At 40.3% G+C, this 20,166-nt stretch overlaps 1 protein-coding gene across 4 annotated transcripts in view; it reads left to right on the top strand.

The window, feature by feature from the left end:
- MPPED2 (metallophosphoesterase domain containing 2) overlaps positions 1-20,166 on the top strand; it is a 128,644-nt gene that overhangs the window by 40,608 nt on the left and 67,870 nt on the right. For all 4 annotated transcript variants that reach the window (XM_033151243.1, XM_033151270.1, XM_033151261.1 and 1 more), the window contains exon 3: positions 3,521-3,702. In XM_033151243.1, the coding sequence (XP_033007134.1) occupies positions 3,521-3,702 (182 nt within the window). The remainder of the gene's footprint in view (positions 1-3,520; positions 3,703-20,166) is intronic.

Genomic DNA, 20,166 nt, shown 5'->3' with positions numbered 1-20,166 from the left:
AAGTTGCACATATCAAATTTCTGACTCTTATGCTAGTGCATAGCACTTTGGTCAGAAGAAGAAAAAAATATCACCCACGACCATCCTGAAGACATTCCACTTTGATTCAAGTCCAATTCTTCTGGCTCATGTTGGAACATGTCATTTATGAATATCTCCTGAATTTTTCACACATACTGGAAGCCACACATGAATGAATGAATGAATGAATGAATGAATGATGAAAGTCAAGGAAATGTTAGAACTGATATACAGTTTCTGCTTACCACAGGGATAATGTTTTCAGCAGTGTCTGCACAATGGAGGTTATATCTGTACCAGCCTCAGGTCCTCCTACATGAAGTGTGCAGATGCTATTCTGAGTTAATTCTTAGCTGCTTCAGTTTAAATAATGACCTGAGCAAGACCTTAGTATCTCATCAAGATTATGAATCCTTTCTGCTTTCCCCCTTTCCTATCATCAGTTCATTTGGAACTCTTGAGAACTGTGCCATCCACAAGTGCCATCCTATAACATAGTATATGAAGTTCAATTCATTATCCTGAGGTCTGAACCAATGCCATTTTATTTCTCTCATTAAGACACTGTTATTACTGTGGTCCTTGCCAAAAAGGTTAGGGTTAAGAGCTTGTCAGCATTACTCCTCTTGGAAGAAGATCTTCTTGCTGTAACGTTCAGATACTTAATTCAAATTGATAGAATTACACCATGGGTGGGCTTGTTCTTCAATTTTATAGAGTTTTAAGAACTTGGCTTTGACTTCAGGTTTAGTAGCTTGAAGAATCCTGTAAACGGGTTGGATATTTCAGAACACATCTTTGATCTGCCTTAAAGGGATTACTAGTTATATAGTGGAGTCATTGCTATTGGTTTTTCTTTTAAGCTATGCTGCTGATATACTGGGGAAGTCAGTTAACCTGTCAATACCTGTAACCTATTCCCTGATCAAAGTTTTGGCAGATTCTAGTTAATGTCAACATCCCTGGAATTCTTAGTTTAGGTTGGCATGCATCTTTGATATAAACTCTTCATTAAAGTGCCCCCTGTCTTTTCAGTGTAATGGCAGGGGACGTTAACCAGGTGGATATTTTCCTATTCCTTTATTTGTATACCAGGAAAAGCTTCTCTGTGTGTCAGTCTGAATTGGGGACAGTGCCAAAAATGTGCAAACCTATCACATATTTTACACATACATTTTTAGCAGGAAAAAACTACAGACCCTTAAATGGGGAATCACAAGGCGAGATTACCAAATGAGAACCCAAAATGCACAATAAAAGAAACATAAACCAGTAACCCCCACTCACAAACACATTTAAAAGGCCATTTAATGTTAATCCACCCAAGGGCTGGTTGTAGAGAAACATTTTCACCTAGCACCTATCTTGGGGCAACCTCCAAAAATGGATAAACCTGTTCTCCTGTAGAACTCTCATGGAGGAACAAAATAAAAAAATAATTTTAAAAAATTCCCTTCTAGTAGCACCTTAGAGACCAACTAAGTTTGTTCTACCTGTAACTGGTCTCATGGAGGAGGCACACAAAAAGGACCTCAGATTATGATTGCAGGGTCTGTGTCCGTTCATTATTCACTCAGCTTCTGACTCGAACGTATTCTGTCTCTCTCTCCCCATCTGCCCCATTACCCAGCCATTCTTGTAGGGAAAAAGAAATTTGAAAATAGCAAATGTGTTTGGCAATGAACTGGAGGAAGCTAGCGAAATATAGGGAACAAAAAAAGCAAAGGGGAGTGTCACAGGTCAGATGTATTTATTCAAACCTCACACAGAGACACAGACCTGAACAAGGTTCTCTGTAGCACTGAAAGCAGAAGTTCATTTTCTACTGAAGTGACATGAGGTCGATAAGATTGTAGCCATAAAGCACCAGATGTTTACTTTCTGGTGTTTTTTTCTAGAAAATTAAAAGGGGGAAAATTACCCACTGTTATTACACAGGAAAGAAGGCACAAGATAAACATATGCTACGTTCATAATCACAGTTAACACCTAGGTTGCCAGAATAGTCTCAGTAAGTGAATTTTGTCTGTGATAAATGCCTTATTAATTTATGAACGTTGTGGGGGGAAATCCATTTAATTGTATGTTACTGTTCAGATTTGCTAAACGTTTATATAGGCCATATAATTATTCAGTCAACCCATTATTTTGGCTTTCTGCTTAGCAATATATGCAAGAGTAAGCAAAATCTGTGATTATAGGTAATACCTTTGCCATCTAAAAGGAGAAAGGGGCACAAAACCAAAACAAAATATAGATGTTATTTAAGGATTAATTGCTATGCCATGCATTCTGGCAACAGGGTAATAACTTACCTATTTGGCAACTATTTGTGTTGGATTAAGGCTGCAACCCTATCCCTTGGTATCAGTAGCTGGGTGGTGGGGAGAATTGGGATGCAGCAAAGTGTCATTTCCATTAGAGAGGAGCAATCCTGTTGGGTAATAGTCAGTGGAAAGCCCCCAAAATCTGACATTTCACAGTGGGGCAACAGAGGTTTTAGATCTGCTGGATGCAAAATCCTACAATCCTTGGGTCCTTCAGCCGTGCCAGTCTTGAGCTGACCATGTGGGAGGGTGAAGCCCCTGACTTCTATCCTAGCCAGCAGTTTGGTTCACTGCCCTGCACCTCCCCAACTCCTCATTAGGATTGCTCTTCCTGGTGAATAAAAGTTTTGCCTTATATGATGAAATAGGTTTTCCCAATTGCATGTATGAGTGAATGGCTCGTGATCCTAATTGCTTCATAAAGTATTGTCAGTTGTTTTCATAAATATTGCACTCTGAATTGAATTATGAAGGTCCACATTTCATTCTGGATTAAAAAAAAATACTTTCAAGGCTGGTAAGTTTGTGTATATATTTTGAACTCAAAATGCTGTATATGAAAAACAATTCACTTGCTATCTGGTAAACACTGTAAAGCACTTCGTAACTTAATTATTAAGGCTACAATCCTTTAAATGCCTTCCTGGGAGTAAGTTCTATTGAATTAATGGGACTTCTGGGCATACGTGCATAGGATTTCACTAATATAGTACTGTTTAACAAGAGAAAAGTTGTACGATGCTGGGTACGGTACAGTATCTATGCTGTAGACTAACACTTGCATTATGAAATAATTGGAACAATCCACCCAAACAGTTGGTGCAGAAAATTTCATGCAGAGGATTTCCATAGGGCAGTAGGGAAATTGATAGTATGAACATGCTTCTCTATATTGCCATCCAGTTATATCTTCTAGGATCATGGATTGGGTTGAGAGAGTTGGATGGGCATATGTGAAGAATATGCGGCTATCGTATTCTGTATAACATTCCATTGTGCCATCTACAACAAGGGCTTGTGCATGCGCTTTGTAGTTTAAAAGCAGGGTTCTGTAACCTGTAGAAATTCTGCACGCATATAAGCTGCACCTCTATTTTGAATGAATCGTGCCCAATGTGTTCAACATGTGTAGCAAATATTAATTCTGATGGAATCTCTTGTGTTTGCTTTAGGGTCGACCCTATTCCATATGACACCCCGAAACCAGCAGGCCACACGCGGTTTGTCTGCATCTCAGACACACACTCCAGAACAGATGGAATCCAGATGCCTTATGGGGACATCTTGCTTCATACGGGCGATTTCACTGAGTTGGGGCTGCCTTCTGAGGTTAAGAAGTTTAATGACTGGTTAGGTAAGGAATTACTGCATTTTGGTGACCCCAATTAACCTTTGCTATCCAAGTGTCACTTACAGCCTCCTAATTGTGTTAAAGCTTTGAAGAACATTCACCCCTAGCCTTGTCATTGTGCTATGTTCTCTTTCTAGTCAAAATATGTTTCTGTTAATTGAGCATGGATTTATATGTTTGTTCTTATATTTTCAGTACTTTATGCTCAGTCATTTAGTATCACACGATGACAAAAGCTGAATAGTTGGGGGGCAGCTGTAAGCACCCTGCTGTGCCTGTTCTGGTGGTTAACTGAGTTTCTGTCCTTGTGCAAAAGACAAATGATTAGCAAAAACATAACTACTGTTCCTACTTTATGCGGTAGAAAATGTGCCTCGAAAGGGTCTCTATAGCAGCATAATGCTGTGAGATGGACATATGTTTCAGATAAAGGGGAGCAAGCATATTAACCTCCTTATGACTGATAGCTTTTCATATGCATTAAAGTCTCCAAGGAGCAAGGCACCTGTTGCCTAGCTGAATTTTGCTAAGTATATCCTAACAGCTCACTGATCTTAGTGAGCCTCTAATAAGTTGACATAATGGTTTAACAAGTAAAATGAAAGACAGCAATGATAGCTCTAAATCAAGGTATTGGGTATCTCTGTCATGTGAGAAATCTTGAGGCCAATTGCATGTGCCTAAGTAACTTGGGGAGATTAGCTAGGAAAGGGAGAGGAGCGTAGTAAGAAGACTAAAATGGCAAGCTGACCCTTAAGAATGAACTAGCCTTCTAAAAAAGTTTTACTTGTCTAAATGAAACTGCATCATTATAGAAAAAGCCTTTTAAAACATGGCTTTGACACTGCCCTCTTATGGCTTGTGTCTAGTGACCGTGTCGCTAAAGGCCCCTAATGGCATCATTAAATCCCGCTGGATTCCCTTGGAAAGCCCCTGGGGAGATGAGAAAAGTGAAATTTTTGTTCATAAAAGGATTTTTTTTTGGGGTGGGGGTTAACAAGAAAAGAAAAGAAATAGTTGTTCTTCCACATTTTGGCTTTTCTTTACCCTTTACCCCTCTCTCTGTCTGTATTGACCATCTTCCAGTTTATTCCCCATTCCAATTTGATTTGTAAACCCTTTGTCTTATTTTGGACATTGTTTCTCCATTTCTTTTGCCTTTGAAGGCATTGGAGGGGGTTGGACTAAATGACCCTCAGTGTCCCTTCCCATTCTACAATTCTAGGTACTGGGACTGAATACTAACAGTGTCGGTCATACGGTATATTTGAAATGGTTTGTGGTTATAATAATTTAAGGACAACCCTCTCTTCATTAATATTATGCATGCTGTTTTGAGTTGCAGCATTGCTTCATAAGGATAAAGCTCCCTTCTGATATAGTGTAGAGTATGGTCTAAATTGAATTTGGTTTGGGAAATTACTTTGAAATATTTGTTTATATCGTTTTTATACTCTACAAGCAAATTTTGATGAAGCAGAGTAGTTTACAAAAATCAAATAAAATACAGTCACAAAACAGAGTGTCTTCATAATTGCTCCTCTTCAAGGTTGCAGACTCAAAAGTTGACTAATCTTCCCATAATCTCCAGTACCCACAGAGCAGAGCTGTGGTCAGCTTCTCTGCCACTCTAGAGCAGTGTTTTTCAACCACTGTTCCGCGGCACACTAGTGTGCCGCGAGATGTTGCCTGGTGTTCCGTGGGAAAACATGGGCTGGCGGTTGCGGCACTGGCGGGAGGTGGCGACGCTGCTGCTAGCAGCAGGTGGGCTGGGCGCGTCTCCCCCTCGGCCCACGGCGGCGGCGGGCGCCTTTGACTATGAGCTGCTCCTCCTGCGGCGGAGCCCGCGGAGGGCCTTCCTGCCCAGTGCTCACGTCTTCGCGGGCGGCGTGGCGGACGCGGCCGACTTCTCGTCCGACTGGCTGCAGCTGCTGGCAGGCGGGCCGCGCTGCGGACTGGGCTCGGTACGGGGCGAGTGCCCAAGGGCGCCGCTCTTCGCCGCCGAGCGCCCGGAGCTGGACTCGCTGCTGCCGGGAGACGTGGCCCTCCGCCTCTGCGCCATCCGCGAGGCCTTCGAAGCCGGAGTCCTCTTGGTACTGCCTGGCCTGGTGGCTGATGCCGCCGCTACCACCGCGGGCCCGGCCCGCCTGCTGCCAGCCGAGCGCCGAGCGCCGTCCTCGGGACTGGCTGAGTGGCGGCTGCGGGTGCAGCGGCAGCCCGGCAGCTTCTTGCAGCTGTGCCGACACCTGAGCTGCGTGCCCAACATCTGGGCACTGCGCGAGTGGAGCAACTGGCTGACCCCCGTGGGCCGTGCGGGGCGAGGCGGCCGCCGCTACGACACCGCCTCCTACCTCTGCTGCCTACCTAGCATTGGGGCACCTGCTGCTACCAATGCTATTTTTCTAGAAAAAGAGGTGCTGGAGCCTGGAACTCATCACGGACGCCTTCCCTCGTTCTCTTATAATGGCGAAGGCGCCCACCTGAGAGGTGCCAGAACTGAGTTCCTGTGGCTGGGGGGAGAGTCCTGACTAGTACTATAGTTGTTATTTATTATTATTAGCCTGGTGGGGGGCGGGGCAAGGTGCGCCATCTTCACATGCTCAATTCAGACATGAGAAGAATTATCATTTTTATTACTACTACTACTACTATTATTGTTATCTAATGGTGGTGTGCCTCGTGATTTTTTTCATGAAACAAGTGTGCCTTTGCCCAAAAAAGGTTGAAAAACACTGCTCTAGAGAACATCTTGCTTTCCAGATGCAACTCCTATAACCCCTGATCATTGGACATGTTTGCTGGGGCTGAAGGGAGTTAAGAGTACAACAACTGAAGAGTCACAGATTCTCTAGCCCTGTTCTATCTGAGCATATCTGAAAGGTCAAAGCATGCTCAGTGTATCATGGAATATACTTTGCCTAATTAATTCACATGACAGCTATATGTTATGTATCAGGATTGCCTTCCCATTTAATTGTTTAAATAAATTGTTTGCAGTAGTCTGGAGTTAACATTCACATTGTTGGCAGGTCAGTTTATGGAGATGTCCAGAGCACTGTCCAGTCCAGTGCTGATGGATGATTTTCAGCTGGTGCTGTTTCAGGCTGTTGTTGTTTAGGCTTATTTGACCACATCCGTGTTTGATCCTTGCTCTTTATGCTTATAAAATCCATCTGGGAATGAAACCTTTTTGGGCCATGCAGGTTATAAATTCAGCAGCACAAGAGGAAGTGGTACTGAACTTGCCTGAATGAGATGGTAGGTTGATGCACCTGAAAAAAACTTTTCCTTGGGCCAGAAGATTTCAATAACTGCAGATCAATGGCAAATGTTTTCTTCCCAGATGAAGTTCTAGAATACTTGGCCACTGATCAGATCCAGGTTCTCTTGTTGATTTAAACTTTTATCCATTTAAATCAGGCATTGGGGCTAATTTTGGTACAATGAGTAACTTGTTTGCCCTGTGAGGGATAATTTGTGTTGGGATTGTGACTCTGCTTGCTTTTCTTGATCTCCCAGAGGCTTTCAATACCATCAGTCATGGTACCAGTATATGTTTGGGATGTTTGTCCAGGCAAGAGGCAGATCTTCCTATTTTGCAGTAGTTTTTTCTCCTAACCTGGATGGTCAATCCTAGAAGGTTGTGCTGGAGGATTTTTGCTTGGCCTTGTAGAACCTACAGAAGTCTTCAGGACTCAATATTAACCCCTATGTCCAAAGTCCATTTTGGAGGCCTAATCCAGCCCCTGTGGCAATTTATTTCCTGGGGTAAAATCCTAAAAAAAACCTCAACAATGTCAATCCTAAAAGAAGCTCAACAACTTAAACACTAAAAAACAACTTCAATCCTAAAAAAGGTCAACAGCTTTGGTTGGTCCTTTGGTCGGCCCCCACAGCCCTTCACTTCATCAAATCTGGCCCTCTTTGAAAAAAGTTTGGACACCACTGCAGGCCTATACCATTTAACAGGAAAGCACTGAGTGGAGTTGAAAAGTGTTGCCTCAGTATACAGATGACATCTAACTCTATTTCTCCTTTTCATTTCAGTCAAGTGTGGTAGCCAGTGTGCTTTGCAAGAGCCTGACTGCAGGAATGGGTGGATGAGAGCCAAAAAGTTGAAGTGTGTAGCTTCTGGAGGATCAGGTTCACAGAATAGGAGTAGTATTCAATCAGTTGCTGGCACTGAAGGGTACATGTGGATGCCATTTTAGTCTGGTAGCCCAGCTAGGTCCTCTATCTGAATGCTGATTACCAGAGTTTAGATTAAAACAAAATAATAATAAAAATCCTTCCAGTAGCACCTTAGAGACCAACTAAGTTTGTTCTTGGTATGAGCTTTTGTGTGCATGCACACTTCTTTTTTGTTTTGACTATGGCAGACCAACACGGCTACCTACCTGTAACTAGAGTTTAGATTGTTAGTGCTAGGTTATCTCATGTTTGGATTTTAGCAATGTGTTAAACATGGTGTTGTCCTTGAAAATTGTCTAGAAGGTTCAACTGATAAAGAATTTAGCAGCAAGGTTGCCATTGGGGATTAGGTGATCAGAATATTTTATTCCTGTTCTTGCTTACTCACACTTGCTTCCAGTGTGTTTCTGGGCCCAATTCAAGGTGCTGGTTTTTATAAAACCTTACACAACTTGGGAACCCAATGCTTGATGGACACCTCTTCCTATATGCACTTGCCTGTGCCATAAGGCCCTCCTCTGTGTCTCCCCCTACTGAAATTCAGAGGGTGGCCATAAGAGAGGGGGCCTTTTTGTTAGTGGCCCTATACCTGTGGAATACTCTTCCTAAAGAGATTCACCTGGCACCCATGTTACAATCTTTTCAACAGCTGGTAAAGACCTTCCATTTCTCCCAAGAGATGTTAGCATTTTTGACAGTATTAACGTATTTTATCAGACAGCATTTTAACATAATTAATTGAGAATATTTAATCTGATGGAGTCTTCTGCTTGTATTGTGCTTTGCTTTGTTTTGTTGTTCACTTCTGAAAAATATTATGGTGTTATTTGCTATATTGGAGGTTTTTATTTGTCTTAAATTGCCCATCATCTAAATGCTTTGGAACAGATGACTACTATTACTACTACTACAACTAGTAGTGTATTAGTAATATTTATATGGCAATGCCAGCGCCAGCCATGCCCACTGGTATATGGTCCCCAACTACCTAGTCAGTTGCATATGGTCCTGTGAACCAAAATGTTTGCTGAGCCCTGATTTAAAAGGTCTATGAAGTAGTTAAAAGCTACAAAACATCACTAAAAAAGTAAGCCCAACAAACAGAAAGCATCCAACAAATAACTAAAAGCATGAAAAATGTTTAGCAGTAGAAAGGATAACTATTGAGAACAACTGCAAAAACCAACCTCTTCAGACAATAAGCAATAATCGGAGGGCCTCAAGGGCTTTCAGAACAAGAATAAACTTGGCTTGATACAAAAAAATGAGCAGGAGATGAGCTGAACAAACCTTCCCAATAACTGCCAAAAATGTTCTATCCTGGGTAACAAACCATCTTCTGTATGGAAAGGAGCATGAAATCTAAAGGTCATAACCAGCATATTAAATTGAGTCTGGAAACCAGTTTATAGTCAATTAAGTAGAAAAGCCTACTTAAGAGTCTAGCTGAGTGAACAGTTTAGAATCTGATCTTCAATATAACTAATCAAAGTTTATTCCTTCCCCTTCCTCTTCCTCCTCATGTATTCCTTTATTATCCCTATATACTGTTATCCAAGCCTTTCATTCTACCTCTCATCTCTGCTTTTCATTAGCCCATCAGCTAACTTTGATTCTTCCTTCACACAATCCTTCCTATACATGTCTACTCAGAAGTAAGTCCCTTTGGGTTCGGGGGGGGGCATACGTCCAGGTGAGTGTGTGTAGAATTGCAGCCCTTAAGTTTCTTCTCCTTCTCCTTGACTGATAAATTTTCATTATTGGTTTTGCATGAAAGTCGTCTTGGCTTGTACACTGCATGACCTTTGTGGTCACTTAGTGATTACACACGCCTGCTGAGGTAATTTATTCACTTTGTTTTGGTGTGAACATATCCCAGGGGTCTTGTAACTGCTGTAATCACTTGACCCTAGTGACTGTTAAATGCTTTAAACACAGTTACTTTAAATTTATAATTGTTTTCATTAAAAATCCCTTATAGTAACTTAACTGACCTTGCAGTAAACACAGCATTATGGGCTAAGGGAAGAATTAAAATTATTATGTGATGGCTAGTGTATTTTTTGTCCACATATATTCTTCAGATGTATAATACAATTCACATTTCTACCTTTACTGTGTAGCTGTATCTAGAGCAAGCATAACTTTAAGAATCCCTTTCCCTGGAGTAAACTCCATTGAACACATCGGACTTGCTTCTGAGTAGGCTTGTATCAGTTTGCATTGGAAAGTATGTAATTATAGCACTTGTGGCATAATACAAAATATCTCTTCACATGCTGTGTACTTGGAAGTAGCCAAAAAATGTAGGGCTATTAAGCCGGATGTAATATTTATCACAATAAATATGGTTATTAAAATGAGTCTCATGACACAGGTTAACTCACATCTTATTATGCAAGGGTTGGTTTCAGGAGTCCACACAAAAGCAGTAAAGCCAGGAACCCCTGCAAGATGGTGGTCTGCCTACCTGGCTGGGAAGGCAGTGTGAGGGCTCTGGGATGTTGCTAGAGCCCTTGTGCTACCACTCCAAATCTGGGTTAGCCCATGATTGCAGCTTTGCACAGAAGTGTGTGTGTGTGTGGGGAATAAATAAATGGAGAATGGGTTTATACTGCTCTCCCTTCCTCCCTCCCTCCCTTCCTCTCTCATCTACCCATACAAGTTACCTGTACTGTGTAGGGTGAAGTGTATAAATATATTGTAACTAAATGGTCCTAGCATTGTAATCCTTTACCAATGTTATAGAGGACCTTTGCTACTTCCAATTAAGTTGGCTTCCTATTTGGTTATCTTTTTGTTATCAAATTCTGAAATCCATGTTATCATATAGAACTCCCAACAGAAAGAGGATCATTTATGTTGCTATTGAATAAAGCAGAGTTTTATTAGCTTTGTTGTGTCACATATTGCTGCTGTGGTTTCCTCTTGTTAACACATTGTGCCACCCTGAACAGCTGTACTTAGCTTTAGTACATTTGAGCTGTGTGATGCAAAAGTTGCACCGGGCATGTCTGCAACATCATAAGGGGCTCTGGATGATACCTCTTGGATTGTACACTGCCTTGTTAACACCCCTAAAAACATGCCTGCTCCTGGCAAATGTTTGCATTGCTTGTACAGTTCTAAGTTATGACTGCCGCATGGGATGTTTATTGAAAGACATCTCAAATAAAATTCATGTTCTTCTCCACTCCAGTGCAGAATGAGCATGCAAAGTGAAAGTGGATGCCCAGCTAGAAATGTGTGTGAATAGCTAAATTGGTGCATGCTCTTATGTGGTGCTCACCTTTGTCATGCAAAACGGAGCAAAAAAAAAAAACAAGCAGGGAAAGTCTGAAGAAAGTTTCAAGTTGAGCTGCAAATAGTGATGAGGAGTCAAGCTGATTGTCAGTTTAAATTTTAAACTTTAAGCCTGTCTCTTGATGCAAAAAACCTGATGCAAATAGCTGCTGTGGAAACATCAAATAAATTTACATCTCTGCAGCATTTCCCAACATTGTGAATTCTTGTAGATGTCAATGGCATTACTGCAGTATTTATCCAATTTGGTTGTTTAATGCTGATTTGCATCTCTTGAGTAAATTGTGAATAATATTCTTCTTCACTTGTATATTTTTACTATAATATCATTACTGTTTTTTCTGTCTGGGAGAGGAGATATAATTACATTTAATTTTTGTTTTGAGCTTCTGTCTTCTTAGCTAAACTTTGGTTTCCCTCATTGGTTTCAGTGCAAATATACTGATGTAATCTGGTCTGAATATATACAATATTTTAATCAGATAGTTCATGTGATATTGACAGAAATAAGACTCTAATGAAGATATTGCTGAATTTTTGGTCAGCTACTGTACTGTTTTTCTGCCTTTTTTGGTTTGTATTTTTAGACACTGATATAGCTAATGCTTCTCTCAGGCGGAGCAGCGCCTCTCTGTGTTAAAGCTTGTGAGTCATGGTGATATGTGACTTGGGATTAGAGAAAATAGAAGTGTTTGGTTTAACCTTTTGACTAATGTAGAGGAGATGATAACACTTGGAGGGCAGAGATAAGGTGGCAGTTCACTGTGGGCAGGGATTATGAGCAGATGACCAGTTTTAATCCCAATTTGTGTCTGTTAGCTCACATGGAAATCGGACAAACAGATTCAGGAGTCTGATGCTGTAGCAGAGTTGCCTGCTTTAAATATTTACTCGATATAATTTACTACATTAGAGTAAAACAATGTGTGCAATAAAACAATGCATAATAAAGGCACGGAGACTTGAACTAGATGATTAAGGCTGAAAGCACAGATCACTTGTTAGCAGGGAAGAAGGAGGTGTATTTGGCCTTCCCCATAAGGGATCAATGCTGTCCAGTGCTTTAAAAAATGTTTAGGGGTACTCTCATTTTGACTCAAGAAAACCACCATTTTATAGTTCAATTCAGGAAAAAACAAATACAGTAAATGTGCAAAATGTGCAAAAGTACAAAGAACATGCATTACCTCATGATGATGAAAAATATTTTCCTACTCGCATTGAAATACTGTCTCTCAACGAGGCCAAACTTTCATCAGTAAAACACCACACATTCCACACTGCTTCACACATTAAGCACTCAGCTTTCTTCTGAGGCTCAGGAAACACCGTGACAGAAAATGAGGCCGCCATCTGGGGTAGCAACGGAACTGACGATTCCAGTCTAGGAAAGGGAACCATGCATATGGTTGCAGATATTCAATCTGCAATTCGGCCCTGGCCAAATATGTAGAGCCTATTCCCTGTTGGTGCACATAGTCCCTGATCCACTCCCACACACTATTCTGCTTTCTTGTACACATTGCCCTTGGGGCACATGGGTTTTCAAGTAGTTAGAAATCTACTTATATTCCTCTACTACATTTTCGCTCCCCCCCCCACATTATCGCTCCCCTCAATACAGCATATTAATTTGGGTTTATGACCCTGCTCTGCTTTTCTCATAACATATATTGCCTGAGAAAGTATAGAAAAACTGAACTGATAGTAATTTCTTTCATTTTAAAAATATGATATTAAATCAGCCTTCATATGCATTTAATTTTAATTCATTTTTATCCCCAATTGTATATTCTTTACTTATTTTAATATTTTAAACTTGCATTTATTTAGGGGCAAAAAGTCCACGAGTTTGTCTTATACTCAAAAGTACTGGCATGTATGTTTTGCTTAGGTCCAACCTTGAAAAAAATGCAGGATATTAGAAAGCTGCCCCCCCTCCCCGAAATGTGGGGTATCTGGAATTCTCTGGGGCTTCCTAATATATAATGAATGAAAACCCTTTGAAATAAGGCACAGCCTTCAAAATTAGCAGCATATAGTTATCCTCTGTTTTTTTTTTTTTTACTTTTTTTAAAGTCTCTAAGCTTTCTTGAAATAAGGGCACTTTGAAGAATTCTTGGGTGAAATATTCACAGTATGAATCAAATCTTAGTTTGATTTACTCTCTCATTTTGATGCCTGCCATCTGGAACTTGCTTTACTCTGTATTGCTTTATTTTGTTATGTCCAGAATGAAGATTTACTGTAAACGTCATTTTGTGGCACTCAAGCCTTGGCTCTTGTTATTAATTTTGCATGCCCCCAATAACTGTGATTGAATAAAAATGCTGATTTAAATAGTCCAGGGGACTTGGCAAGTTTAACTACATCTTTAGAAAGCAATCTCTTTTTAGGACTCTGCTTTCATTAACGGACAGGGGGCTTATCACTTTGAACAAATTGACCTTTTGAAGTACTTAATCTGAAGGCTTGATTCTTGGTACTCGGTTACCAACTTTTCTGCGTCTCAAAACCTTCTGTAGATACTTCTCTCATAAACTTCTTTAATAAAGGTACACCACCTTGGAATCTTCTGCTAGTAGGTGTGGGTAGGTGTTAAGAAACACTTTAAACAAACAAATGAATAATTGGAACATACCGTATTTTTCCGTGCGTAAGGTGCCCCCTATTTTTTTGAACCCAAAATGAAGAAATTAATATTTTAAAATAGTTAGGGTTGCCATATTTCAAAAACCCAAATCTGAGCCTGACCACCCACGCCAGAGCCCGAATCTGAACCTAGACTGCCCAGACCAGAACCCAAACCCAAGCCCAGGCTGCCACAGCCTGAACCCCTGCGTATTCACCATCTGTGTACAGTTGTACCTTGTTTCTCAAACGCCTTGTGACTTGAACTTTTTGGCTCCCGAATGCTGCAAACCCAGAAGTAAGTGTTCCAGTTTGTGAACGTTCTTTGGAAGCCAAACGTCTGGTGGGGCTTCCTCAGCTTTCGATTGAGTGCAGGAAGCTTCTGCAGCTAATCGGAAGCTGTGCCTTGGTTTTCAATCGTTTTCGGAAGTTGAACAGACTTCTGGAGTGGATTTCGTTTGAGAACCAAGGTACAACTGTATAAGATGACCCCCAAATTTTGACTCCCCCGCCTTTTTTAAGCAAAATTGCCTTATACACAGAAAAATATGGCAGTATCTTTTGATTATGCTTCCTGTGCAATAAATTGAGGCAGGTATTATGATGCATATAGAAATAGAAATAATTTTTTTTCATATTTTTAAAACATTACATTTTAATGTGCTTTATATTGTGAATATTTGTTGGTTACCAAGTATGCCCAATACACAATCACAGCATGAATTAATGTAACTTTGTTTTAGAAGCATAGGAGGTTTCTTGTTGCTTCTATATCCAGGCTTTTCAGTGATTCCATTAACATTGGTAGGGCAATTATTTGAGCAAATGTTAGTTGAATTAAGGACAGTTAACTAATATTCTTCCCACACCCTCAGCCCCAGGTCTGTGTTTGCATTTGTTTCGAAGTAACAACTTTAGATTATTTCCTGTCCAGACCTTCCCCAAATGATAAAATAACTACTGCAGATAGTTAGTGATAACTACTAGTGAAACAAAAGGAAGAGGGCCCATTGGGTAAAAACATCACATATTATGAATGTGATCTTTCTCATCATCTGAATTTCTTGGAATGTGAAATTACACCAACAGGTTTCAATGTATCAAAAAAGTAAAGACACACACACACACACACACACACACAGAGAGAGAGAGAGAGAGAGAGAGAGAGAGAGATTTAAAAATAAAAAATAGCAAAATTAGATGAGTGTGTTGAACAGTCATGAGTTTACTCAAAATGTATTGAATATTTCTATTTGGTTCTTACCCGTTAAAGATAAATGTCAATAATGTGTGTGGGGGGAGAGACTTCATTTCTTTTCATTTATTTCCCATGTTTTGTTGAATTATTTATGTACAGTTTCTCATATCAAGGTAGAGAAATACAACATTTGTTTGTATATATGCTTCTCTCTCTCTACTGAATACATGTATATAATAGAAGCAAAACTGAATCCTTTGCATTTGTTCGGGCATCATTTTCCTGCACAGCTCTTCAGTGCTATAGAGGAGCAGCCTGAAACAAAAATGTTTGGGCTGGTGGAGAAAGCACTGCAGATTTTAGCATAATGCCTGGTGTTCAAAGAAATTTTATCTCATCATAAAGATTAGCAGGCTGTGTAATTCAATTTAAAATTGGTCGGCGGTGCCCCCTCTATTACGGAGCCTTTTTGCTTTATGTTGTATACGACTGTAAGGCCCAGGCTACATGACAGACGATATTTAGGGCTCTGTCATTGTGCTACTTCTTTTTCTTTGACTTAGCCATAATTGTTGGTGAATGTGAGCATTATGTTAGAATGAGTTAAGAAAATGCTTGCTCAACTGAATGTCTCCTAGGCTTGCCCTGTGTGGTAGGAAATGAATTTTCTCTGGTCAAGCAACCACTGAGTGAAGGTTTTCTAAGACTATTTGCTACTAACAGGGCTTGAGTCTTAAAACTCTCACGTTAGCATTTATTCACAGTATTAGAGGAATTACTGTGTCACTGAAAACCAACATGCAGCAACTTATGTTAATACAAGGGTGGCAAACCCTCACCTTATTGTAATTACCCATACCAGGGGGTTAATCAAGTTTCGTAGAATTACTGTCTTTACAAGAAAAATAGGTAGTTTTCTGAGCCATGCTTCCTACTGGGTATTAGGGGTTCAGTTTGATTTGCTAATTAATCCTCTTGTTTCCCTGGGCCAGTAGCCAGCATCTAAGCCATGGCGTTTTTGCTTTGGTTTATTACATCGAGTGTGCTTGATTTTCCCTAAAGGATATAGAAAAGTGATGCAGATAAATCTTGTGTTGACTAGAGGATTGTTTTAGAAAATTGTTGGAGATTGTGGAAAGAATGGATTTTAAGCAAATTTTGCAAAGTGTATGCTGCATTGATGAAGCACAGAAAATATTTGTAGGGTCAGGTACAGAGAGAGAGAGAGGTTGGTTCAATAACAGAACAAAGTAATATGCTGTGAAACAATACCAGCTGCATTTCATAGAGAAGACTGAAGCAATGAACTGGAATCTGAAGGACTTAAGAGGTCTTTATGATGACATAAACTTTTCAGATGCATAAAGCGTCCTTAGTAGGCATTGTGTATGCATATATGTAAATGAGCATAGAGCAAAAAAAGGGAGTATTGCTAAATGAAATATAGAGAGTACAGTCTGTAAACTGATAAATTAAAACTTCCCATCAAAAGGCTTGATTCTAATTTGTTTAGGGATGAATAGAGACAATGGCTTGCTGTCCCACTGTAGATTATCATTAATTTAACTGATGTTATTGGCAGTGACTACTTATTTAGCATATATTTATGCTTTAATTTAATTCTTACAAACAGTAGTATTTGCATTTCATTGCCATTTTACCTCATTCCCCCTCTTACACCCTTGTGTATATGTACCCTTGTTGCAAGATAACACACTTGACTCTGGTCCACAAAAGCATATATCAGGCACGTCCAACTCCCAAGAGACTGCGATCTACTCACAGTATTTTAAAGAACTGGCAGTGATCTACCCATTGTCATTGTAGGATTGACCAGAATTGTTGGGCTTTTTGGGGGGGGGAGCCAAAATTGTTGAGCTTAATCTGTCCATTTTTAAAGTACCACAATCCTCTATGTAAATAATTTTCACAAAAGTTATGCTGACAAATAATTTTATTTCATGTTTTGAACCATATCTGCATATAAAGACAAAATGGAGAATATAGATATACAATACAGTGGTGCCCCGCTAGACGAAAATAATTCGTTCTGTGAGTTTTTTTGTCTAGCGGGTTTTTCGTCTAGCGAAGCGGCAATGTAAACCGCAGTTTTCGCTAGACGAAAAAAAAATTGGAAAAATATTCGTCTTGGGAGGCAGCCCCATAGACAAATTCGTCTTGCGGGGCAGCCTTCCGCTAGACGAATGCCTTCGTCTAGTGAGGTATTCGTCTAGCGAGGCATTCGTCTAGCGGGGCACCACTGTAGTGCTTTTTAAAAATACATAGGGAAAAGGATTTTTTTAAGTATTTACATTTAAATAATGGTGAGTGGTTGTGAATATGCTGACCGAGGCCCCCTTTGGAATTGGAGGCCTGGGCCAAGTGGCCCATATGACCCCCCCCATCTGTTTGGGCCTGATGCCAGGCACTGTAGATGGTACAGTGGTACCTCGCTAGACGAATGCCTCGCTAGACTAAAAACTCGCTAGACGAAAGGCATTCGCTAGCGAAAGGCTGTCTCGCAAGACGAATTTTCCTATGGGCTTGCCTCGCAAGACGAAAAATTTCCGCGATTCCCCCTCGTCAAACCGCTATTCCCCCGTTGGTGCTTCGCAAGACGAAAAATTCGCTATACGACAGCACTCGCAGAACGAATTAATTTGGTCTTGCGATGCAGCACTGTACCTCAGTTCTCAAACAAAATACGTTCTGGAAGGCCATTCAGCTTCCAAAACGTTCGAAAACCGAGGTGTGGCTTCCCATTGGTTGCAAGAGCCTCTTGTGCACAGAGAAAGTAGTGTTGCACGTTCGGGTTCTGAGAAACAAAAATGAAGCATTTACTTCTGGTTTTTTGGCTTTTGGGAACCGAAACGTATGATAACAGAGGCATTCAGGAACCAAGGTTCCACTGTACTGAGCTGATGGACCAATGATCTGACTCAGTGTAAGGCAGGTTACTATGTTTCTGTTGCATTTAAATAAAAATAAAAATCCAGAGACACATTTAGCAACACTTCTAGTTTGGCCCTGAGGCGTCTTCATATTTAACCCTGTTGCTTAAAGGCACTGAAGGGTCTTTGAGTGTTATCTATCCATGTCATACTTGGGGTATACCCATTAGAAACCATGAACTCAGTGGGTCTACTCTGATTAACACTTCTAAATTGATAGTGTTTCAGAATATTTTTTTTTACTGTACCATCAGATTTGTATAAGAAAGATCCATTGCTCTTTTCTCTTGGGGGATATGTTAAATACTTTTCATTCTCTACATAGACTATCTGGTGCTGGTGGATACGTTTGTTGGAATTACATTTCGAATAAAGGAATTTTTCACCCTTTGTATAAATGAATGCAAAGTAATTATTTGGAAGCATTAGTACTGTGTATTGTGTTTTTTTGGGGGGAGAGGGATTTATCAGCAGTAGAGTATTGTTTCCTTCCTTCTCAAATTTTTGCCTAAGGGTGGAGAACAGCGGTGAAGAATATAGAACATCTAGAAACAGGAACGTATGTCTGGGGAGTCCTTTCTTTGACAAATGCCTTCTTTACCTAGATATGTTGAAATGATTTCCAGAATCTATCTGACTGACTAGAGAAGATAAACCATTACAGCTGTATTGGAAGCATAGCGCTATTAATAAACAAGTGCATCCGTAAGTGCAGCTGTAAAAACAGTCATGGCAGACTTTGAGATGAAGGTGGCAAAACCTTTCTGGTGGGGAATGTAAATAAGATGCAAATTGTTAAAGCTTCTTAAGTGACTGAAGTGAGAATTATGTTAACTTTCACTGCTAATTATGGTACTAGTTCTGGTGAAGTGTACTTGTCTTTTTACCTCATGGTGCTTGAGATTTTCAAACAATACCCTGTAACTTGAGTGTGTTTGTTTGAACAGAATCCTAGAACTTGAGGTGATAGGAAATCAAGGAATACATTGTTGGCTAACTATGAAGAAGGCTGTCTGCTCTTGACTTGCTATAGTTGCCAAAGTATATATTTCACAAATGATTTACATGCACAAAGGCTCTTCATACAAGAATCTTCTGACACAATACAGCAACTTCTGCCTCTACAAAAGCAATTTATTATTTCATCTTATAATTTACTAAATATATATATAATTACTCAGGATAAAAGTCTTGGTAAGGCCAGTATTAGAAGAATGGAATCTACTTTCCTAATCTTGTGCTTTAGCAACACTTAACAGAGCCACATGTGCATGATCAAAAGTTTGCAGTGGTAAAGAATAGCAGTGGTGGCATTTTGCATCATGACTTGTATATATGCTTTCTGGGGAGTATGTTAGGTGAGCTACAATCTCTCCTAAAAAACTGGTCTTTGGTAGCATATGATTTCATGGGTACTGATATGGACACTGTCCCTTACAGGAGTTAAAACAAGTTTTGTATCACCAGCATGGATAGTGATACATATATATTTTCTAATTCACCACTGCTGTTATGACTGCTTCCACAAAGTTGTGCACTATTTTTCTATGCCTCTTGCTTCAATTTCCTGGCTTATAATTGTACTCAGGGAGTCTGGAGAACTTGGCTCCAAATTACTGTCTGTCCTTTAGCCCTAAACTTACTCTCCAAAATATTCCTAGAGTTTTCCATGCCCTCTTGGCATACATCACAAGCAACCTTTGCCTCAGTGAGTGCCAATACACACTACTTCCCATCTCTTTCTTTCATACCTATAGTGGTACCTCGGGTTAATAACTTAATTCGTTCCGGAGGTCTGTTCTTAACCTGAAGCACCACTTTAGCTAATGTGGCCTCCCGCTGCTGCTGCGCCGCCAGAGCACAATTTCTGTTCTTATCCTGAAGCAAAGTTCTTAACCTGAAGCGTTATTTCTGGGTTAGCGGAGTATGTAACCTGAAGTGTATGTAACCTGAAGCATATGTAACCTGAGGTACCACTGTATATTAAAAGCTGGAGTAGTGGTGGCAGCAGCAGCAGCACTGGTGAGGGTCTTCCTCACTCCCCTTGCTACTGCTGGATGCTGAGGATTCGGGGAGGATCATTCATAAGAGCCAGAAGCTGATAACAACTCCTAGAACCAACTCCTAGAACCCACTGAATCTGTATTGCACTCTTCTTAGCCATCAAACCCGGATTTCAACCTCTGGTTTGGA

Source organism: Lacerta agilis, chromosome 1 (assembly GCF_009819535.1).
Source record: "Lacerta agilis isolate rLacAgi1 chromosome 1, rLacAgi1.pri, whole genome shotgun sequence".
NCBI classification, from domain to species: Eukaryota; Metazoa; Chordata; class Lepidosauria; order Squamata; family Lacertidae; genus Lacerta; species Lacerta agilis.
This window is presented reverse-complemented; position numbering and strand designations above follow the sequence as displayed.